Below are 25,245 nucleotides of genomic sequence, written 5' to 3' on the forward strand. Positions count from 1 at the left end.
ATTTGTATTTAAGAAATTGATATTCTAAAAAAGCACAATCATTTATCCATTCCCAGCCCATGTAAATTTAGGGCAGCTCCAGCCAGTCACCTTTGGTCTCCAAGTCACTTTGTTCTCTAAAACTCTGAAAAGAGGATTTATAGGTTGCGATATGTGATTTTTCAACACCAAGATATAGAAAACACTGCCATATTTAGCTTCTAGAAGGAAAGCTCAAGAGGTGACATAATCCTAGTTTAAACAGTGAGATTTCTAATACCAGAGTGTGTTGTAGTCCAGCTGACAAAGATATGACAAGATGCAGGGACTGGAAACTGAAACCAGAAAACGTCACCAGAAATGAGTCATTATTCTCAAAGAGGTTACCAGCTTGTGTGGCAGAGTCTTATCACTTGGAAACTTTAAATTATGGTTAATGTTACCTCTCTAAAGGTACTGTAGAGTATTCCTTTTCATCTGAGTGTATTATAAAAAAAAAAAAAAGCCATATGGACATACAGGCTGCTACAAAGTAGCAAAATAAAATACCAGTAAAAGTAAAATAGAAATCAGAGTATCTTCTAGCTAACAGGTTCTTTAAGTTGTAGAACTACTCAGGAAAAAATCAAAACTGATCTTTTGCTGAAGAAGATACGGGATTGTTAGCAGACAACTCTCCAGTCATCATCCTAAAGTGTATTTTTGCTTAGTGGAACTAGGACACTATAGTTTTAAATGGCATATCGAGCAAACCTGGTCTTGTACTTCCTTGGAGCTCTGTGACAGAGACAGTTGTCTCGCTGCTGCTGGGCAGCACTGAATGATTAATCTTTTTTTGTATGTGATCTCGAGTAATAGCACAATATTTATATTTTGCTAGATTTGGAGCTGGCTTCTGTGGGTTTGTTTTGGTTTTGGATTCCTTCTTCCCACTGTATGAGCTGGCAATGGAAGTTTTAATGATCAGCTGGTACCTATTCAAAAGGAAATATTTCTCCCAAACAAATACTGGCAAATTTAATATTAACAGAATTCAGTTCTTAATGGTGTATAGATACGAATTTTGACTTTACGTAAAGTGCCAAGACATGTGTTTGTCATCCAGCCAAATTTTTTATTAATTACTTAGCACCAGTTAATTTATTTTTCAAAAGTTGCAGCTTCTTACCTCTAGTGTGCCTGGTCCTCCATTTACCAGTAAACAAAGCACAGGGATCTCAATGCTACCCGTTCCTGTGAAATAGATGGTTTAATTTTTAAAAAGGTAACAGCTTTCACAAAATTATTGTGTTTTTGCCAACCCCTTGAAAATACTTCTCCTGTTATGTGCTGTTTTGACACCCACCAGAACATGAGCCTGCAGAAGGCAGGCAAGTGCAGAAGCAAGTGGCAAAGGAAGATAGTAACACTGTGACCTAGCAGATAGGGTCCTAGTCTAAGATTCAGGACAAAGGCACCTTTGCCTTGGATGTCTTGCATGATCCCTGTCAAGCAGTCCAGTATGTTCTCACCTCAGTACACCTCAGCTGCAAAATATGGATATTGGCACTTCTGTATGTCTGGTTTTTTTCAGATTTTTTTCTGTTTTTTTTTCACTGTTGTTTTCAGAGAGGCAGCTGCTGTTATTTATATTAAGATACAGTTAGAAGTGAAAAGCTGTCAGTTTGTCCCAGGTGTTATGCATGTGCCTAGCATGTGCAAGAAGGTGTAGTGGAATCCAGGAGAAAAGCCTGATAAAAGGAGGATTTAAAAATATGAAGAGGCTGACTATATAGACCAGCTAGGGTGAGATGAATCAGATATGATTTGACAGGAAACATATACTCTTTATTACTCCGCTTAAACAGCTTAAAATTTCATTCAGCACAGTCTACTGTGGTGATTATTAATAACATAATCTTATACATCTAAAAGAAATGCTGAAGAAATATTTAACATGTCACAGCAGCAGGGGAAGAAATGATGTAGGCATCCCTGTCCTTAGCCATGCTCCCACAGGGGCCCACTTATTTCTAGATGGTTTATACTGTAAATGCTGAACTCTGTAATCCAAAGGTGACTATAGATTGGCCTAAAAGAGCTCAATCAAAACAGTAGCATCATGAGATGAATGCCTCTTTCAGTTGGAAAATAAAAGGCATTTGGTTCAAACCATTTTTTGATGTTTCCCTTTGTAGGTCTCTCGGAGCAGTATACAGATTGCCACTTACTACTTGTTGGATCTGTTGTGGGATGACTACAGAGATAAGGTAGAACTGAGCTGTAGCCAGGACATGATTGGCAAGTAACTTCATTTGTTTTAGTGAATGGTATATAGCATTGCCATACCTCTATAAGGTGATGAAGTTTGAAGAGTGACCTCTGTGACTACAGGTTCCTCAAGATATGTTTATGGCTTCAAATAGTCTTCATTTACCATAGATTTAAATAAAATTTAGCCAGAGGAGGGGTGGGGAATTCTGACTTTATGCTGGGAAGGTGGGAAGTCCTTAATTGCTAAGAATATTCAGCATATCAAAAACTTCCTCTGAATGACTTCTAGGTATTTTTTAAAATAGGGAAATTCTGCATGACTTTGTTAAAGTGTTTTACTTCAGTAAAGTCACATAGCTTTGCTCAGCTTGAATATAAATGAGCTTAAATGGACGACATTGGTTTTATTTATAGAAGATATCACTGAATTCAGTATGTTCCAGTGAAATATTTGTCAAATGAATCAGCATTTTTTGACAGAAAATTGTTCCACTGAGATTTGTTCAATCAGATTTGGTTTGCAAGCAGAAAGAGGCTACTTTCTAATTCTCAGCACTGCAACCTCAGCCTACCATTACAGTCCACCTGTGGTCTTTCCTATTTGAGTCACCAGATAAGCATTCTTCAGGTGCATTCATGCCCTCAGGTACATCTGTGCAACCATACTATGGGCTATGTAATTGAATATTCCATTGATGCATACAAGTGCGAATAAGTGAGCTCTCCCTTCTGTTTCAGCTGTGTTAGCACTGCAGGTATTACAGAAACAAAGGAAAGGTAGAAGTAATTGTATTAGCACTACAACCGAATTGTTTCCACAGAGAGCAGTAGGAGGCCTGCCCAATACTCAGTTCTCATTATAAACAAAGGTCACATAGATTTAGACGGCCATTAGATGCTATGTTGTTTACCCAGGATAAGATTTTATCCTGAAATAAATATGGCTTAAAATATTTCAGAGGGCTTTGGGACAAGTCTTTTCTTCCAGTGTGGGAGCAATTCAAGACCCTGTGCGCAAAAGCGGATAAAAGTATACAACAATGAACATCCATCTCTTAGAGCCACTGGTTAAGGTACTTAAAGCTGGACTTGTTTCCATTTGTTGTGTTTTAAGGCAATTTGAGCTATGCTTTGAAGATCAGCTTTGAGCTATGTTTAAGAAGATGCGAGAAAAGTCAGGGGTTTTGGTTCAATGAGCAGCTTTCTCAGCTTCAGAAGTCACCTTAGTTCTGCCTCTTACATAATGACAAATATGTTTACTTGATCTTGCCTATGTAGATGATTGCCCAATTTGAGAATTGGACTTGCCTCTGATAAGGCCAGGGGCCCACAAGTATCACTGTAATATCAGTATTATTCAAGTTAGCATGCCTATATAGAGTCTACTTACCACCATATCCAGTACGCTGTTCTGAAATATGCTTTTCCAAGCTGAGACGTAGCTTAGTGGTTCCATCTGGCTCATCTGGTGTTATGTGATCCACCAAAATAAAATGGGAATTGTTGTGGTCCAGGGAATACAGTGGGCCTTGGATATTATCATCTGATCGGTAGTGCACAAGACTTTCATTCTAGAGAGAGGAGGAGAAATGTTAGTGTTCTCTACAAAACACAGTCCATGGTTTTATGTGCTTCATCTCCATTTTTGTGTTGTCTGTGCCATGACATAACACACCACTTTTGAGACACTTGAATAGACCCTTTGAAAAGGGTAGAGAAGGAGAATGTGTTCCTTCTGAAAGGTGCCAGATTTGACAGGACTGAAAGCTGAACTCCCTGAAATTTCCCTCCTGGGCTCTGCGAAATATAGTGACATTAGTCATCATCTCTGGAACGTGGGCATTCATTCAGAGGTTTTGGAAATGTTTGTTGGACAAATGGAAAGGGGCCATGAGACCCGATAATTGTGGATGGAGCTGTAATGTTGCAGAGGGCTAAAGTCTCAGCCAGTATAAACAGGGGCAAACCTATTCATTTCAGTAGCATTTTGTCCACGTTTAGCCCAGTAGATAAGTTAGCCTGCTATATGTCCATATCAATTTAAATGCAGCTTTATTTAATTGACAGGGTTATATGAGGTTTAATGGTTATTCTCAGTTTGGAAATTGCATTCTAAAAGAGTGCGTGACAGGCAGACTTTAGAAAGTGCAATCTTCTTTTATTTTGGGTGAGGGGTGTTATATCTTGAAATTATTTATTAATGAATTTTTGCATCAAATCACTGTCTGGGTAAAACAGAACGCCTCTAATAGTCTTTTGTTCTAAGGATTGTGCTACATATATTCTTCCATACACACAATTTTTCAAGCTCCCCTTACTTCCTTAATAAATCTTTCTTTCCCACTGTTGCACATCCACTTTGATATATCATTCCTAGCTGCAAGCCAGGCTGTAAATGCCTGGTTAGTGTTCTTTTTCATCTTCATAATCACTGTCATGTTGCAAGTAAGCCAGATTAAAGCAATTGTTTAAGATCTGCATTTCCTTCTATTATGTCTCTTCTCCAACTGCTGCAGCCTTTGAGTTGATGAACAAAACTCCAACTGTCAGTTTGGCTATTGTGCCTGTGTATTGCATTTTCCTCCCAATAATTTTGTGGACACGGACTGGTGTTAAAGCCTTTCTAGACATAGCAGTGTAACTATGCAAGTAACCTAGTTATCATTAAGGTATGGCAGAGAGATTTATGTTTGGGTTTTTAAGAGCCAGATCTTATGTGGAGACTTCCTTAATCTCAGCTCTTGGCAGTCTGCTAGGAAGAGCAGGTGCCCAGTTGAATCCTGGGGAAAGTCCAACTCAGGGGTTATCCAGGTTCCTCTCCGCAGCCAAGGCTAAGGCTGATGTTGGAGACGCAGTGAACATATGACCAGGAGCTCGTAGCAGCACTACTAGTGCATAAAAACATTAAGTAGCCCAGAGGACAAGCTCCTTCATGCTGCGGGTAGAAGAGTTGAGGACACTGCGTAGCATGCCCCTAAGTGGCTTTCTGAAATGAAGCTGCATACAGTCAAACTGGAGAAGAGAAATCTCCTTCAAAGCAAGGTGAATCAGACGTGTTCCTATGGCTTCTTTCTCTGTCAGCAGCTCTGGGAAGAGTAGGAACATCAGAGGCTGTTCCAGGGAAAAAAAGCAGTAAATTTGCATGTCCTTTACAAGCAGCAAGTGCCACAAGTTTCTTTTACCTCCTTCTCTGTCTCTTATTTGTTGAGGAAAGCTTCTTGACACCATTAATTTGCCTTCAAATTTTGTTTTGGCAGAGGGCGTGCCTATATTCTGCTGCCATGTAACAGTAAACCTACTTGCCAAAGATCTGGCCTTTGATTAGGACCCGGAGGCACAACAACTAATTGAAAAAGGCCCTCGGGGATTTTCCTATTTATTCTCTGAAAATGTGGAAGTGATCTTTCAATGATGTTTAAAGCATACTATTAACACAGAAGAGATGGGAGGGATCCACTGATTTCAGGGCTTGTTTTTCTCCTTGCTAGTGTGGATTGTTAGCTCTATTTTATACAACAAGCTGCTTGTGTTAGTGCCAAGTATAAAGACAACTGGGTTTAGATCAACATCCCTGTCTATAGTTCCTTTGTCTTAAAGTTACTGACTAAAATCCAGAATGTCTTTGGGTGGAAGCAGTGCCAGAAGTCATAGGGTCAGGAAATATTCCTTGATAAAGGACTCTACACGAAATACTCCTTGACAAAGAATTTGGGCTTTAGTTAAAGGGGAGAAAATCTAATGCAATAGAAAGACCAGTGCACTTGTTTTGTAGCTGCTGGTTGGGAAAGATCCAGATGCATTTTGATCACTTAGCCTGGGAGGGAGGTGAAATAGTTAGTTTGCATTTGCCAAAGCAACTTTTCTGAATAAAATTCACAAATGCAATAAACAGAATTCTTTCCTCTGAGGTCCTTTCAGACCAGTTCAGCCACACAAATAGCTTAAAGTCTTCCAGCTAAAGAGTCCCACCTGGTAGAGCACACAGGTAGCTGTGCTTGGCAAAAAGGATGGAAAAAGGGGAAGTCCAATGACAATAAATTGCTGATATGGTCTGGCAGTGTCCCAGCTGCTAGCTGGTACTTGCTAGCCTATCAGAGAAGAACTAGGTGTGAGTTCAAAGGGCCATGTTTGTAATTTTTTTCTTAGCTTCTGCAGGGAAGTAAAATAGCACAGAGGAACTGTCATTCATTGTCATTACATACTTACTTTATTGTTATAATATTCTGCTTAGGACAGACTGCATATCCAGTGACAAGAAGGTCATGCTATAATTTTTTTTTTCCTCCACCTCCAGGTCAATTCAGCATCAACTTGTCCTTTTTTCAGCAACTGTTTTGTTGGGTGAGATTTTTTTATTTGTTGCCTGTTTGTTTTTTTTTTTTTCCCCCAAGAACTTTGATTGCTTTGACCTGTTTTTTTTTTTTTTTGTCCCCCAAGAACTTTGATTGCTTTGACCTGAATTGTGAAGTCCCTAGAGCTCCCAATAACTAGACAAAATCCCACATGGCTAGCATTTTTGGCCTGGTGCGTTGAGCAAGTTTTTGTGTATTAGACACCAATTCAATGACTACTTAAGAAAACTTGGTCTTGAAGTATTTATGGCTTGTGTTCCATACTAGAAAATATACTTTTTACAGTATTTATGAAATAGCTTGGAGAAAGTGCTTCTGCAGTAAGTGGACTAGGGGAAAAAATACTAAAGTTACCACATGATGCATGATTTTTTCCTGACGTTCAGCCTTACTCTGGTTGCTGAGCTAATGTCTAATGCTGTCACCTGCTGGATATTTGCAGAATTGCTGCCAAGTGTACTGAGTGCGCAGGGCACAGAATCATTATGTTCTAACAATTCTTCCTGCTTTTTATTTCTGTTTCCCACCAAAACACACTTTAAACCCCACTTTTGTTTTTAAGTTAGATCAACGTTGTTCTGCCTACTACTTCCACATTTTGTAAAGGTGCAGCTTACTTCTGAACAATCCTGTCTGATGAGTAGAATAAGCGAAAAATACCTTTGTGTTGTCCAGAACTTCTCTGTGCTGAATTTTTCTGAGTGAAGATATTCCTATGGCAATCACTCTTACTTTGGATGAAGTACTAGCCAGTGCATGATCGCGGACTGCTTGCACTAAATGTCTTGTTATTCCTACACGTAAAGCACTGGTAAAAATCCAGGCACCTGAAATGATTTTTTAAAAAATAGTTAGATAATTTCTTCATAACTGAACATGTTTGTGTGTCAAGTAACATTACTTGCAGTACTGGATTTAAGGTTTTTTTTAGATAGATAAACTGTAGACAGGTTTTAATGGACTGTAGCTTTTAGAATTAAAATACATACAAAGTATGTAAGACTTTAATAAGGAAAACAAGAAGAAATTATATGCCCAAGCAAACGTGCTTCCCGTATCATGTGACGCAACGTTGCCATCTTTACTCTGATGTCAATACGCCAATCAAGAATGCTGTGTCCAGTCTAGAGTCACTTACTGTCTAACTATGAGCAGAAACATCACTATACCAAGCAGGTCTGATTGTTGCACGAGGAAGAGCAAAGGGATGGGGTGGAGGAAGTTGTTGGCTTGAACTGAGGACTAAACAGTCCCATGCAATCACCTGGTAGCAGAAGAGCTTGGGCATAACCTGCCTAATCTGGTGTTCTCTTTCTGTTGTTCTTGTGTGTGTTGGAGAGTGAATTCTTCAGGAGAGTAGGATTTACAGCAGTAGTGTTACGGTGACAAAGAACTTGGAGAACCCTAGGTAAACAGCTAACCAACCTTTTTCAAATATGTAACATAAAGGAACTGGAGATCTTGGTGCTGTCTAGTCTTAAGTATAGAAGGCAGCTGGAGATAGACAGTATCTCTGTGGTACAAAAGTACCAAAAAGAGTTTTGGTACTGGGCTGTTTCATTACAAAACCCAAAACTGTTACAATCTTGTCTGGACCAGTGAAGCTAAACCAAGAGCTTGCTGTGAAATGTTTACAGATATTTTCACTTCATTTTGCAGGTATTTTCATGAAGCTATGGGGAAAAAAATGTCATCTTAAATGAAAGCCACTTCCATGCATGTTCCCACACATTGATTTGTTTGGTTTTGTTTTTAAATGCTTTTCGCTGCTCTTGTCATTCATGTGAACAGCCAGGGGAAAAGTGAACTGACTTATTTTGCGTTATACATTACCAAGGTCTTTTTGTTTAAACTAGAGTCTAATCGTAGGCTGTTTTACTAACAAAGTCTGTTCAACTCTTAGATTTGAAGAAAACAATCTTTGAAAAATAAAAACTATTGTAACATGATTTTGACTGGTAACTAAAAAGTGAGAATGGAGAAAACAAGAATTCTTATTTTGACCTAAATTCATTCTTGTTGAAGTCAAATTGCTATGCTCTCTTAAGAATTATTTTGCTATGGCACCAAAGAGGGACAATGTATTTGGTCCCATCTCATGCTATCTTTCTAGTGTCATCTCTGAGGGAATAACATCAGGTAATTTTACGCTTCAGCAATGGTTGCCTAGAGTAATTTGGTTTGAAATAACTTATTTTTGCTATTTCTAATACAATAACTTTCATTTTCAAAGCTATTTAAATACAGGTTGTAGGTTGCATTCAGCAAAGCCTTGAACTTCCAAAAATAATCACGTGAGCAGGCCCATTGACATTAAAAGATCACTGGATGCTAGGTGTGAGAATCCAGCAGGAATATAAATTCCTCCTTTAAAGTCTAAAGCACTAACCTGTGCTTTGAGCTGCCTTTATAAGTCCTTTTTTTAAGGTGTCCCGTAGCCAAGGCTTCATCTGGAAATTTTCTTCTTCCCCTACTAAAGAGACAACCAAATTGGGAGCGGGTAGCTTCCATTTGTTGAGCATAACTTCGAATATAATTCCAGGATGAATGGTACTCGGGACCTTAATAAACTTCAACAAACAAAACAAAAAAACACTGAATAACAATGGGACAGTAGGATACAGTAGACTATTGTTCATGGTAAACGCAGAGGGAAATTTATCATCAACTTGGTTATTTAAGAAAAATTTATTTGAGCAAGACCTGACAGAGAACTAAATACTAGGATGAATTTAGCAGGCTTCTGTGTAACTGTTATCATCTCACTAATTGGGTCAGTTCTATGGGTTAATTCTGTGTTGCGGACTGACATATTGCTCTCTTCTTTAATGCTGCTATTCTTCTTGAACCGCCTTCAGTTCCATGGCAGTCTAGCAAAGCCAACAAATTTCTTAGGCATTTCTTTTTTCTGTACTAGCTGAAATATTTGCCTGATTTCATGTCTGTTTTTCAAGGACATGTTACATGAATCTATTGCTGCTTCCTGTTCTGTATCTATTTTGGCTTTGTGCTTAAGACTTTACGATGAAACAAAATCTTAAGGCAGATTTCTGATCCTAGGAATTCCTTCTGCTCTAGCACTAATGTATGCAAGGGACTAGCGAGGAGGTGGGTCTGTCTATGTACGTCCTTCTCTGCCTATTAGCAGAACAGAGAGAGAAAACTTTAAGGAGAGTCTTGAAACAGCTCAAAAGTATGTTTAAAATGTTGAAATCCATAGTGATTAATTTTTGGCAGAAACAGGTTAAAACAGGGAAATGATGCAAAATGAAGGAAGCTGGGCACATGATTTTTTTTTTTTTAAAAAAAAGGAAAAAGTTATCAACTGTACTTGTAGCATGTCAGTGCAAGTCAAGTGATTGATTTCTGTATATTAATAGGCCTTATTTTAAATCACATTCATGTTCAGGAAGGTACGGTCCCTACTTTGAGTACAATGTGGTGCCTTGCACTGTGGCATAGTATTATATATGTATATACCTAAAGTTATCATGTACTTGTAGCATGTCAGTGCAAGTCAAGTGATTGATTTCTGTATATTAATAGGCCTTATAAATCACATTCATGTTCAGGAAGGTACGGCGGCTACTTTGAGTACAATGTGGTGCCTTGCACTGTGGCATAGTATTATATATGTATATACCTTCACTATTACAGTCTCTAGATTTAATGCTAAGAAGTAACAGCTGAACAACAGCAATAGTGTAAAAGGGTTAAAACTCCTCAGTGCTGTACCTTTCCACGTTTCTTCCCAGAAGCTGTGAAGTATCAACTGTACTTGTAGCATGTCAGTGCAAGTCAAGTGATTGATTTCTGTATATTAATAGGCCTTATTTTAAATCACATTCATGTTCAGGAAGGTACGGTCCCTACTTTGAGTACAATGTGGTGCCTTGCACTGTGGCATAGTATTATATATGTATATACCTTCACTATTACAGTCTCTAGATTTAATGCTAAGAAGTAACAGCTGAACAACAGCAATAGTGTAAAAGGGTTAAAACTCCTCAGTGCTGTACCTTTCCACGTTTCTTCCCAGAAGCTGTGAAGTCTATTTCTCCTATACAGTATGGTAGTTCTCTTTGGAAAGTTTCCTCTTTGTCACTGCTGCAGAGCTTGGTTTCCATTTCCTCCATTGAATTTGTAAGGTGATAATCAGTAGACCAAGGTGTTCACCAAGACGACAGAAAACTGGAAAATGAGAAGCTGTTTAAACTGGAGAGGCCACAAAATCCATTAATTTACATCTAGCTGAGTTTTTAGGCAAATATTTTATTCTTCTACTATTATGCTTATAAGGTTCAGCTAAAATTGGAGGTGTTTGTACCAAATGTTGGACATTACATACGGGAGGAGGCAGATTCCACACCAAAGCTATGTAACAAGTTGTAAAAAGGCATGAAGGAGTAAGGCTCTCTCGACTCTCATTTAGCAGACAGAAAGCTGAGTTGCAAGGTGCAAGATCCTGTGATCTATCCAAAGTCACGTGGGGTGTCTCAGAGCTCAAAGGTGACCCTAATTCTACAAGAGAGAAAGACGAGCCTCAGCCACAAACTATTGCAAGCAAGAGTAGAGCTGTGTCAGTGAGTGTCTGAGTTGCGGTTTCTTGATGTCGTTATGCATCGTGCTACTATGACTTACATTATCCAACATGAACACTAAATATCTAAGTGATGACATTGTATTCATCTGAAGATACTTTAGGAGAGGTTTACTCTCTGCTGTAGGAATAGGCTATTTATTCATAAGCCAAAGTATTTAAGGCCAGGCTGTACTTGACAAGAACATACAGTTCAAAAAGGCAGGTGGTTTTCTCTATACGTGGCTACAGGAATGATGGCGAGTAATCTGTCCTAGAGCAAAGGTCATGTAACAAGAGTTGTTCTTCTGCATTACATGAGCCACTGAAAAGATCTGCTTGCTTTTCCTATGTTCCAGTTTGACTGAACTGATATAATTATGATTTGAAAAATACAGATTTCAACTTGTGAGCCTTATTTTGTTTCTTTTCAAAACAAAAGCAATGAAATAGCTCTCTCCCCTCTGCCTTCATCTGCATATTCAAGTACATATTCAGTCCTTTAAAAAAATCCTTATGATAGTAAGCTAGCAATGGTAATCAACCCTGAATTAATCTTTATTTCCTAGTCCAAGAGATTTGCTGTGGACTTAAAAGTGGGTCAAACTAGCAAGTCTCTTGTGGGTCTATTAGGATGCTCCAGTAGAGGGAGCAAGCCCTCCAGCTGTTCCCTTGGGCTGGGAAGTCTCTTGGGAGCCTGTATCCTGGCTACTTCACCACTGCTGCCTCTGTATTTTCTTCTCTCCTTTTATGTTTTCTATGAAAACGTTGTTTGGAGTTGCCTTTTTCTCTGATCTGCCTCTGAAAAGTGGTTATGGACCCTCTCGTGATTTGTTTCCCCTACAGTTATTCCACACCTTTCTATCCAACCGCTGAACTTCTGTCAGAGATCACTGTTTTAAAGATGCTGTTCTCATTCTTCTCCCTGCCTGCATGCTAGTCACTTTGGAGAGAATTGTTTATTCTGAACACTGGGATATCAGACTAGTCCAGTTAAGAGTCTTACCTAAAAGAACTTATTTTGGATTATCAATAGTAGTCACAGCAAAGCCCACCTTTTTGTTTGAGTCCACTTTTCCACTGGAGATGCAGCTTTATCTCCTTAGAGGACAGAAGACAGTATTCTGGGAAAAAATAGTTAATACAGAGTCGTAATAGCACATTTTGACTATTCTAAAGTACAGAAATCACTTCCTGGAACTTGCTGACAGAACAAACGATTAAAAAAAGTATTCAGGGCTGAACTTCCAGGGTACATTTAGTCACCATTCATCACTGTCCAAGATAGCGGACATTTATTTATAACTACACACAAGCAATGAACGTGGAATAGATAGCAATTTAGAAAGTAATCTGATGGTTAATTTGGCCTCATAGATAGGCCCCAAGTGGTTAATTTTAAGTCTAGTTCTAGATCGTAGCTTGTGAAGTTTGATGTGGTTATCCGTGACTTCTCTTTTGGAATAAAGACACTGAGCTGCTGAGATTTATAAGGAATAATCTTGCATTTAGATAATTAATTTTTTCCAGAAATAGCATGTTATTTGGTTTTTCAGGTTAGGAATTCTGGTTCTTAATGGTAGCGAACAACAGTGAAGGAGACAAAAATAGATAAGATGCAGAAACAGAAGCTTTGTTCACAAGCTTTTGTAAGACTGGAAACTGAGGAAGGCAGCTGGTAACTGGCACTGCACAGGGCACTACTTTTTTCCTTTTTTTTTTTTTTTTTTTTTTTAGCAGTCTCTGAACCGTGACATTAGAGACTGAGAGCTTATTTTGGGGAAGTATTACTTCATCTTTCCATCCTGTTCTTGTACCACTTCTTCAGCATCCCTGCAGGCCGCTGTCTGTGATGGGATACAGAGCTAAGTGGAATTTGTTATGATCTTCTACAGCTGTTCTTGTGTTCATATTCTAAGCCAGGAAGTCTTCCAGCATCAAGAGCAGAAAAGTGGTACTGACAGAATGGCAAAACAAGTCCAAAAATTATGCAGGATTCTGAATGGTATCCATGCAAGAATATAGTGTAGCCTTATATGGAGCTGAGAATCTACACTAGATGAGATCCTGGACTATTATGGAGTGATATTTCCTAAGTTTCTGCATGCAGCTTTCAGGAGCTTTTACAGACAAAGCCAATGAGCAATGCCAAGTAGCTTGCTTTTTGGGGGTTTTTTGTTTGTTTGTTTGTTTGTTTGTTTTTAGTGAGATTTGACACTTTGACAGTTTTTATGCTTTATCTTCTACCTGTTGTTTGACTTCCAAGGAATAAATACTGTGACTTTCAATATGATTGCAGTAATGTACAGATGCAGATGTTCCACGTCAGTGCAATGTTCCACCCAGTGGTGCTAACGGAGCAAGGAAATGTTGCTTTGGTATTTAAAGGGGTGGGGAAGAAGATTTTAAAGGCTGCTCTATAGATACTATACAGGTGGAAAAAAACAAAACCAGGAGTTCCTTATATTATGAATTTTGCAAAATCACCAGAAAAAAACCTGCTGCATAAGATTTGCAGATGTGGTTCTTAAGCACAAAGGCTGACCACACTAAATGTTTCCTTACCTTCCTCTATAGCTGTCTCAGCTACTGCAGTGTAAGCCCTCACTGTTATGGGCAGGATTGCAGAGCACTGCATGGATCTGTTCAAGTACTGCACATCGCCTTACCACTACTTTGCAGTGCAGTGGAGCTTCACTACATACTGATCAGTCAGCATACAAAGTGCATTATGTCCCTAATATTTGAATATATATTCAGAAGAGGATACAGCCAGCTCTGTAATTTCCTCCTGGATTGTTAAGACTTCTGTTCTTAAAAAGCATGTGGACATCTCACCCAGTGTCCCCTAACAAGCAAAGTAATCATGTATTAACAAACTATGTAATATAATTACAGTTTTTTGGAGTGCCTTTCTCCTGGGTTTAATTCAGTCTTTTTCAGCTTGGTTCCAGCTTTCACGTAAGTCTCTACTGGTTTCAGGGGCTATTGCTTTGAGACTTCAGGCTGTACTAGATTGCAAGTGTGTCAGGTCACAGTAATTGGGCCAAATCTTTGTGGTCAAAGTCATGACATTCCACTGCAGTCAGCTTAACTACAGTCAGCTTGCATCACTGTAACATCACAGAGAATTGTTTAATTGCAAGGGTCTGGAATAAATCCGTGCCTTGGGAAAGAATAGTCAGATAGCCAGAAAGAGGAGCATGGTCTAAGCACTTTTTGGGTGAGAGGAAAGGTAGGGAGGAAAGCAAAGAAGAGACAAAGGCTATAAACACAGCTGGATGAAAAACCAATGGGGGATGACCAGTACTTCATAACTTTCTTCCTTTCCATATACAATCTTCTGTTAAACTTTTTAGAAAATTCCAATTATTTTTTTTTATCCTAACATTAAAGTTTTTTCCCCTCCACTATCTGTGAGAATGCCATTGTATTAAATTTGATGAAAAGATTAATTAAAGGCAAGCAATACTTAAGGGGTGGGGGGTGGGGGAAAAAGCCACAAAAATCCATTAAAGTTTTCCCCTCCACTATCTGTGAGAATGCCATTGTATTAAATTTGATGAAAAGATTAATTAAAAAGAAGCAATACTTAAGGGGTGGGGGGTGGGGGAAAAAGCCACAAAAATCTTGCCTGCCCCAGTCTGTGCATTCATATTTTTAAATTTTGTGTACATATGTATATATCAAGCAGTCTTACTTTAGTTCTGGTTCAGACTCAAGTACAGATTTTTCTATCTAGGCTGCTGCTGCATATTTAAGTTTGTAGGTCAAATTCTGTCCTAGATGTTCCCGTTGACTATAAATACAAACATCTATGGAAAGAATGTAGCTCTAATGATTACCAGATTTGAAATATAACCTAGAAAACTATTTCTAACTAGCAAAGCAAGTTAAGGCAATTATGAGGAAAAGACAATTGCCAGTTCCACCTACGTCTGGAAATGTGAGTCAATGTCATTTACATTAGGGGTGGCCTGATTAAATCATTCCAGGTGTTAACCAGTCTCATGAATCATTATTTCTTTAACCTTGTAAACGGGAGCTGTTAGAATTGTACCATTGTACAACCAGTGCATGTGACGCTGGAGTTTGCAGTGTACTTAGCCCACTGTGAATGTGCAGCTCTTCTTCCTTGTGTGGTACCAAATGACAGATGGTTCACCTCCAGATGCGTGACAAGAATGTGGGTCTGTTTCATCCTTCCTTTAGATTTTAACCAGGGTTAGGTTGTGTCCATGGAAGGAAGAGAGGTCAAATTTGAGCCTTTCAAACATATCCTGTGAAAATGGGCCCAGTGAAGGGATCGCTTGACCTCAATTGTTGTCTTCAAGGGTAATGGTTCGATTAAGAGAGTAGGCGTATGGTAGTCATTACCTCTCAGGACTCAGCAGTAGTACGAATTCTTCATACCAGCATGCTGATCAGCAGGCTGGGACCACACCCTGACTTTTAATCACTATCAGATTCCTCCACCCACTCAAGGCGTACATTTGAATATGTAGGTGAAATGATTAAATATAGTAATACAGTAGGCCCAGTATTGTTGATGTTAAATAAGTCACAAAGCCTACCCTTAGCTCCAGTGGCAGATGGAGCAAATCCATTGGTTTATAAACTTTAAGGGAAGCTTTCATGTGGAGCAAAAGAAAACTACACCAATTACTGTGCCCTTACTGGTGCAGGGTGAGCTAGCAATGCTAACGAGCCTTAACTATTGGTCGGAAAAAGAGAGGGCTTACAGTAATGATGCAAGTGAATAGTAAGGGGGAAACTGACAGCGGAGACAAATGCAATGAACTTTGCTTGAGCAGGAACGATCAGCTTCCAACACATGTAATGGGATACCATTGGCTAAATTGCAGTCCTGTTGGAAAGGATCTAAGGGTTACAGGCAGAGCAAACATAAGTGAGCAATGCTATGCTGTTCTTGCAAGAGAGAAATGCTTTATAAGACAGTATAAACAGGATAGCCTGTGTGAAGTCACTCAGCTGTTCGTCAGAACAGCTTTAGCTGCAATATTCTGTTTGGGTTTCGGTGCCAGGTTTCAAGGGAATTGCAGACCAACTGGAGAAGGTTTGAGCAGGAGCAACAAGAACAGACAGACTTTGCACTAAAAGAGAAGGAAAGCTTGAGCTAGTTAGAATTGTGTAACAAAAAGCAGAGAAGACTGCAGGAAGGGAAAAGGAGACCGTAATAGCCTACCAATGCAAAAGGATGATAGGAAAGATGTGTTCTTTATATTTATGGCTAGGACAGCAAGTAACGGGCTCAAAGGAAGAATGGTAACAAGGCTGCTCAGGGATACAATAGTAACCACACTTGGAGAAATACTTCCTTGGAGAGAGTGAAACCCTTCTACCACTGGTTAGGGAGCAAGTAAAGCAACCAGGCCACAGATCTCGATTGTGATGGAGTCTGTATATTGTTACCCAAAGAACTTGACCTTAACCTGCATGTTATCGCAACCCTAAGAGCTGGATATGTGTCCACAGCTCTGATCCTCAAGATATACATATGCTTATGTAACTTTACTAATGGAAATGCTCCTACTGACTTTAGTGCAAGTACTCGCTCAAGGAAAATTGCATCAGTGAGTTTACTGGGCCAGTGCCAGCAACAGTGTAATGGAATTATTTGCTTCCAATAGTAGCTACGTTTTCATTCCTGTTTTGAATTAAAACATAATAAATATGAAGAACAAAGCAGATGCAGGGGATCAGAATAAAGAAAACCAAAGAAGCAACGAGCAGAGTAAAGACTGCAAAATTCATGCTCAATTTCAGCCTGTGCTCCAAAGATGAATTGGATGGACTCTAACTGGTGTGTATGTTTAAGTGTGAAGAAACAAACCCAGTATTTTAATCAAAAGTAAATGCAACAAAGCAGAGGAGGTATGAGAAGGCATTAACTAGAATCCAGGAAGGGAAAAATATGTAAACCTGCTGTGGGAATATAAATATCTGATGTGAGACAAAAAGAAGAATTTGTTAGTTTAATGTTATTAAATGCATACCTATCTGTGTGAGAGACTGATGTATATACATCTATGTGCAATTATACACATTATCTTGCTTATATTTATGTTGCAGCTTTGGAAAATGTTTGTGAGGAATTAGCACATTCAAATTCTGGTAACGATGCATGAAACATTTCTGCATCACAGCCTACTGACAAAGCAGAATCATCTGCCATGATTGCCAAGGAATTGCTAAATAAAGCATAAAGACCTAGGGATGGTGAAATACACCAGCAGAAAGCATGGCCAGCTGTCCTGCACAGGGCTTTGTCATGCCTGTAGCAAATAAATCTTTGAGAATTTCAGAAATAGAAAAAGGGAACAAAAGAAATGTGACTGTCACGGCAAGTGCAGCTTGAACTGTAGTACATTATCCTTCTCTCACGTTCAGATAGGAGGGCTAAGAAAAGTTGTTAACTGCCAGAGATGAGAGCTGGAGGGATGTAACAAGTACACAGCAGATAACCCATGGAAATGTTTCTCCATACTTTGACTAGGACAGAGAGAGGCAGGCTAGTTGAGGTTGACAGCAACCTTGGGAATGTGTTTGCTAACCGGAGATTTTATGAGTTTGCAGACACAGGGCTAGACAGGGGCAAACATTAATAGAAACAAGGAACTTGAAGCAAAATCACGCAAAGAAGTGTAGCATAGAAATGGCCTCGTAAAATAGAAGTTTGGGTTAAGTTTCCAGATAAATTTATGTGAATTGGCCCCACTAGAAGCTTTCAAAAACATAAGTGTTGTCAGTTTCCTTTCTAGAACAGCAGTTGCTATGGAATGTTATTTCAAGTAATTCCTCTTTACTGTATCTGTGCATAGTCAATAATCAAACAAAATATCAGAGGAGGAAAAAATTATTTTAAAAACCCCATCAACACCAGCAAGCTATAAAAAGATGTGTGGGAAGAGAGCCTTGTTACTGAACCAGCATAGGCTTTGTTTTAACATTTCTAGGGTATGCCTCTGGAGCCTGATCCTTCATGTAATTGCCAGGACACAAAGATGTGAGGCAAATCAAGTATTCGCAGGAGTCTTCCCATTAGTTTCTAGGACAGTGGATTGTGCTTTGGTTTGGATAGGGTTAGCACCAAGCCTTTAACAAATGAATGTGCAAAATGCTAATGCAAATATAGGTACTTTGTCTCTTTTGTTTCTGTCTTCATCTGCTTAACACAGTAAAAAGCATCAGAGGCTATTTGAATAATGTACTTTTAGTGAGTTTGCAGAAATTTGCATACGGATGTCAGCCACTGAACTTCATAGAAGTGGATTTATTCTGGGGAGAAAACCTGAGAGGGTGGAGGGGTGATAAAAGGGAAATGTAGACATCAGGGAAGTAAACAATGGAAGGAGCAGATGGAACAGATGAGAGAAAACACACTGCTCGATTAAAATAAAGGGAATGGCTGTGCTTACATAGCACATTGTATGTGGGGTGTGGGGGGAGGCTGACACTAGCTTCAAATACTCCTGGACCTTCACTGCTCTGTTCCCACAGCATGCCATGCCACTTTGTAGCTGTGCCAACACAACTCTTTGTGTGGTCTCACAGTGAACCAGACTGAGTTTTTTGGTGAAAAAAAGAACTCACTCATTTTTGCCAGGTCATTTTTCAGCAAAATCAGTTCACTAATGTGATATACATCATGACATGCAAACTCCTGAAAATGATGTATTGCGAAACCACAACCATAGTTCATGCTGAAAGAAAATACAGGAACGTGGGAATAATTCCAATTCAAAACAAGTGCTTCAGGAAGGGCAATGTTCAGATAACGCAGACAAAACCATACCTGAAAATGGATACTGGCAAATGAGTACTATTGAAAGCAAAGGACACAATGAATACTACTGAAAGCAGAAGTATTAGAAAATAAAAAGGACCACCACTTGGGAACTGGAAAGGCTTGAAATAATCTAGTGTGGTTTTGCTCAAGTCAGCTAGTATTTTTCATTTGTTAAGATGTTAATATATCATACTTGTAGAATCTGCAAAAATTCACAAATGTTTCTCTTGATGCCAACAGCTGACTTCACAAAGTTAGCCCTTAGCATTAAGCTAAGTACCAATCTCTATAAATTCCACTTTACAAGCTATGCTAAAATAATCTTTACCTCTTCAAGTTTTTCATCTGTACAATATTTTTCTTTTTGCAATTTCATGCCTGTAGCCATGCATTTTTTTAATAGAAAAGACAAATTTTTACAGGGGAAAAAAAAAAACCCTGCACTGTGTTTCCTTGTGGGACTGCTTTCATCGTCTCCTATTTATAAGAGCTTGTTCATTGCATTAGGCAAATTTTGTGAGCTCGAAGGGGAAGTATATTCAAAACAAAGAATCTCTTTTGCTTAAACATATACAAGGTGTACTTTGAGAGAACTGAGGAAAATAATTTAGTCTGTTTTGTTTCTTAAATATAACAAAACTGGAGAACAATTTTGAACTTAGTGCATTGTGCAAAAATGGTAGTGGCAAAATTGTTCATCAACTGTTCTAAGTTTTTTCCCTTGATAAGATATGAATCTATCTCTGTCTTTTCCATTAACTCCAAACTGAAGTTGCATTTGGACGTGGTTGTGAATTTCAGGAAGCCTCAGGCTTAAGCACCTGAGTTCACTCGGCCATGTTGCACATTTAGAAATCAGACCCACTGAATGCACTATGATGTATTTTTTAAATCTTTTTTCAGAAATTTGGATCTCCTGCATATAGCAAGCCCTGCCAACCTTAGATTTTAAATATATGCCTATCACCCACTACAACAAAGCCTGCCCTTTCTTTTTTCCTCTGGATGTATTGATTTTTTTTACCCCATAGTTGCAGCAAATAATAGCTGATTTGCTCTTTGGCACTCTTCCTCAGGTTACTTATCAGATAGGTTCAGATCAGATCCAAATGAATGAGGAGATTATAAAACTGCAAGGCACAGAAGAAAGTGTCTGAACGTGGCATATAGATGAAAATGGTTGACCTAAGGTTGTTAAGGACTGCTTCAGTGTGTAGGAGAAAGAGGGACCGCACTTGTTCTTGAGTATCCCAAACATATTAAGAATATCTCTGCCTGCAGATGGACAAGAGGCATGTGTTGGCACAGGGATTCCAAGTCTGTCAAATTCACTGTGTACTAAAAGCCTCTGTTGCTTCCCCATACACACATGCTTTCCCTATGTCTGTAACAGTTCTGCTGGCAGTTGTACTCATGGCAATAACCAGTTATAAGCAGGAGGTAAATCTTCAGACGTGGTGAATTCTGTGCCTGACAGAGTTTAATGTGCTGTAGGAGAGAAATAGAATAACAGATGCTTCCCTTCACTTGATGTTTATACACATTCAAAGTGTTGCCAGTTGTCAGTTTTTTTCCTGTTTGCAACCTCTGCTTTTTATTGAGATGAAACTTGGAGGTGAAGGAATGAACAAGAATATCTATAAAAATTCCCTGTCATCTCTAAAGGTTTGCTCCATAACTGACCAAAACGATTTGTAAATCGTAGATGAATTTTACTGTTCTCAGATGGCTGTAAGGAAGCTATATGCAACAAAAAATTTCCTCTCTTAGACAGTAGATGGTGATTTGTTTGTTTGTTTGTTTGTTTGTATTTCATCAAGGCCTGTTTAAATTTACAGTCCAAACCATCCAACAAAACCGTTAAGCCTTATATGCCTCCTGACCTTTCTAGAAATACCTCTTCCTCTTCAACAGCCAAACTTTGAGTTGTGTTAAACTGGCTTCTGCCTCACCCAGCACAATTTCGTCCTGAAAAGAGCAATTATGGAACAAACTTGCTATTACAAGAAATGCTTCCCCCCCCATTCTATAGTGTATAATACAATGTTGGGTGGTTTGGGGTTTTGAGGTGGGGTGAGGTTCAATACCTTACCTATAGATCCAAGGTGCTGTGATGAGAGAAAAAACAAAACAAACAAAAAACCACTATATCAATCCGGTTTCCAGTTTCTATAGATAGAACTCTCCAGAGAGGTGGATAGATGCACAGTTTCAGTAAAGAGATGCCATTGCTTCTGGAAGTGCAAGGTCCTGCTTTATCATAGTAGCAATGTAGCTACAGATCTCAAATACATGATGCTATGCAGGGACAAGTTTTGTAGTGCTCTAATGTACCACAACTTTAATGAGATGCCTTACTGTTACACTTGCCACACAGGCAAGACTCTTATCTAGACAATGGAATACTTAATATGTTAAAGATAAAAGGGATGATGAATTTTTATCTGTCACAAAAAGAGAGTTTAAAAAGTCCCAATTAGTCCAAGTAACCCATATGATCAAGATACAGTAAAATGCCCTTAGTTAAATAAAACTAGAAATATGCTTACACAGTATACTTTATCGTGCTGTCACAGGTTTCCTCAGGCAAGCAAATAGAAGCTTAAGTCGGCAACCCTGACAAGTAAGCTTTTTATTCCAGGAAGTTAAAAGGTTTCACAATTGATGTTAGATCCATGAGCCGTCTCCTCGTAGGTTATGTCACAGTGTGGGGCTATGCAGGAGGCAAGAGCTGAGAATAGTGCTTCAGTAGTTATTACATTGTCAGAGGTGCTCATGTTTGAAATTTAACAGAATTCCTATTAATATTTCTGCTATAAAGTTGGATCATAACATAGCTGGGGTAAAGCTTTTACAATTACAAGAGCATGGAGCTATATATTGAGGATATAACGGTGCTATTTACATTTGTTTTAAAAAAAGAACAAAACCCATGTAGAAGAACAGGTAACTTCTAGCTAATTACAGAATGCTAGTCTAGAAAAGATTAAAAAATCCCTTTCTCACTTGCCACAAGTCTCATGAAAACAGCTAAAAATGAGAACTCTATGGAATTATTATTGGCTACCGAAGTGCAAAGTTAAAATGTAGCTATAGAAATGCGTAACTTCTACTATTACTATCAACATGCTGTGTCCTATTCCACATTGGCTATGATTATAATATTGATGAAACAAAAACATATGTAGCATAAAATGCTGAATAATATTAAATATAAAACTGAAGCAGGCTACATACTCATCTGGGGTGATGCTAATTAGCAAACATTCAGTTTACTTCTATGAAGGTCTTAGCCTATTTTGAAGATAATAGACCTAGTGCTTTGAGAATGCGTGTACCTAATTTTATTTACATGAGCAGTTCCCTTGAGCTATCCGTTAGAATAAAAAGAATTATACAAAGTTCAAAGAATTTACCAAAGACAAGGATGACTTTCACCTTTATTATTTATTGATTTTATTTTTTTAACTCACTAGGAGAAGATGCTTTCCCAGATGAAGATGAAGAGTTAATGAAGAATAAAATTAGCCAAACTCTGGCTTGTCAGCATTTCGGGCTGTGTTCCCTGTGATCCTGTCTGAATGTAGAGTCTTTACAGGCAGTTGACTGCCTTTTATCAGAAACCTTCAAATAAAGAGGGCTTTTTCTACCTTAACTCTGTCACCTACCATTCAGATAATCTGCTGTTCTGAATGCAATCTTATAAAAATTACATGAAAAGTTTAGAAAATCAAATATTATAATAGACACAGAGCTGAAGACATCATCTGTGCCCCAAGATACTGTTGGGAATTGTCTTCAGGGGCTGAGGATGAGGAGAGAACAGTAAACACATGAAAGAGGAAAACAGAGTAGCACAGCGTACAGTTATGTTAGCGCATGTTCATGTCCTATACTCATGGGGCTGGTAGAAGAATCCCATAGCATAGAAACCTACAGTGAAGGAGACCAGAAGTCATGGGTTCACCTCTGTACTTTAATGTCTCAGAAACAGCTGTATAGTAGACAACTGTCTGACTGTAACAGTTCTGTAGTCTGCTAATATCAGGCCAAAACAGTAGCCAAGGATCAGCTAGATATAAAGGCCTATGAAGATTCAAAGGTTTATTCCTAGTGCAAGCTAAAAGGTTGTCTAAACAGTGGAGAGAGCAATAGTAGAACATTGCTGATGTCTGATTGCAGAACAGGACAAATACAGTAAGTTAGTTACAATTTATGTAAGAAGACCAAAGTACTGAACAGAAAAAACACTACAGAAAGCGATCTAGAACATAAACAAAGGACAGCAACAAATAGCTTGTGAAATTCCTGATACAGAAAATCTGGAAGTTTTACGTATAATTCATTATTCAAAAGGAAGAAAGAGTAGCAATGACTGTTTTATATCGCTGCTGATTACTCACAGATGATGAAGTGGAAAGAAAATGTGGAGTAAGTAATGATCTCCTCTTGGTTGAATCACAAGCATCTCTTAATGTATGTAGTATAGTTAGTGTTCCTACCTGCTGGCTGTCTTTGCAACAGGCATGACCATCCATCTGCAGGGCGGAAGTTGCATTGAGGTGGCTATTACCAGCAATGCTATTTGCTGCTGCTCCCTTTTCCTGTTTGGGAAGAGGAAGATGTTACCAGACTACTTAGCACACCGGACCCTATGATAATAAAAGTAAACATTGCTAGTGTATAATGATACTGATAGCTCTTCTCTGGGATGAAAATAAGCCCAGAGATGCAAATAATAAGCATCTCTCTGCAGCAGTAGTAGAGCATAGAGTTATCAGAAACAGACAACCAGCAGGAATGGACTTTAGCTGTGAATGTAATTTCTAAATTAACTTTTCAAATTATTGCAATAACTTGGATGTTGAGTAACTGCATCAGTAACTAATCCTTCATTCCCTTTGAGAAGAGTCACGTGCTTTCCCCAGCTACAGAAATCTTTAACAAATTTCCCAGAGCACATGTGTGCAGTCTAAGTGCTCTCTTAATGATTTAGGTTTCCAAACAAACACTGTCCACTTATCTTCACTGATAACTTCAAATTTTGGTGCACAGCATATCAGCCTTAAAAGTAAATTAATTTAAAGGATTTATTCTGTATTTAGACTACAAATGTTGCATCACCATGCTTCCTTAGGTAATTTGCCTGCGGGGCTTTTTTGATATATAACAGACCTCATTTGGTATAAATTATTGCAGCTCAGTTGACTGCCGTGAATCAAAGCTACATTGAAGAAGCCAAAGATATGCCCAAGATTTTCAACTTTTTCATGATCATAGTAATGTGTTTCTTCAATTATTTTTGTCCTTCACTATCAAATAAGTGGTATGATTCCTATATATATTTGTACTGGGGCTTTGGCTTTTTTGGCATAAGTTGATGTATGCCATAAATATTCAGTGTCCTCAATACAGATTTTGCTATTTTCATAGGCTTTAAATTTGCCTTTCTTCTGCAAGTCTGGATTCCTTTGTGCTTTGTTTCTAAAACCTTTAGAAAATGTATCTCTGACACATCCCTTTGATTAGAATATAAAATGACGTAAAACAGTCAGATATCCAAATTCTATCTGTTCAAGAGAACAGCAGATTTTGTTTCTCTCATGATGACCTGTGTAATTATTCTGGATTGCTTTAAAATTTCCTTTATATGTCCATATGTCACTATTTTTTAACTATCCATGTTTCTGTTAATGCTTATATTTCTAGGAATATAATTGTATATCCAAATTATCTGTTCAAGAGAACAGCAGATTTTGTTTCTCTCATGATGACCTGTGTAATTATTCTGTGGTAAATATTCAGTGTCCTCAATACAGATTTTGCTATTTTCATAGGCTTTAAATTTGCCTTTCTTCTGCAAGTCTGGATTCCTTTGTGCTTTGTTTCTAAAACCTTTAGAAAATGTATCTCTGACACATCCCTTTGATTAGAATATAAAATGACGTAAAACAGTCAGTTATCCAAATTCTATCTGTTCAAGAGAACAGCAGATTTTGTTTCTCTCATGATGACCTGTGTAATTATTCTGGATTGCTTTAAAATTTCCTTTATATGTCCATATGTCACTATTTTTTAACTATCCATGTTTCTGTTAATGCTTATATTTCTAGGAATATAATTGTGTTAAATTCCATTACATCAGCGTCATAAAAAGTCCTTTATCTTTGATCTTTGTTAGAACCGTGACAGTTGCTTGAAGTATAAAACCCTGAAATTAAGCAGGAACTTAATCAAGAAATGTCCTCTGAAAGCTGAACCAGAGTGTAATG

At 38.3% G+C, this 25,245-nt stretch overlaps 1 protein-coding gene across 1 annotated transcript in view; it reads right to left on the reverse strand.

Moving 5' to 3' along the window:
- TRPM5 (transient receptor potential cation channel subfamily M member 5) overlaps positions 1-10,720 on the reverse strand; it is a 40,740-nt gene extending 30,020 nt beyond the window's left edge. Inside the window, exons 1-5 of the mRNA XM_009288747.1 lie at positions 10,604-10,720; positions 8,974-9,154; positions 7,245-7,411; positions 3,623-3,803; positions 1,148-1,212 (exon numbers count right to left, since the gene is read on the reverse strand). Coding sequence (XP_009287022.1) covers positions 1,148-1,212; positions 3,623-3,803; positions 7,245-7,411; positions 8,974-9,154; positions 10,604-10,720 — 711 coding nt within the window. The remainder of the gene's footprint in view (positions 1-1,147; positions 1,213-3,622; positions 3,804-7,244; positions 7,412-8,973; positions 9,155-10,603) is intronic.
- Between the last annotated feature and the right edge of the window lie 14,525 nt (positions 10,721-25,245).

Source organism: Aptenodytes forsteri, unplaced genomic scaffold (assembly GCF_000699145.1).
Source record: "Aptenodytes forsteri isolate BGI_AS27 unplaced genomic scaffold, ASM69914v1 Scaffold8, whole genome shotgun sequence".
NCBI lineage: Eukaryota > Metazoa > Chordata > Aves > Sphenisciformes > Spheniscidae > Aptenodytes > Aptenodytes forsteri.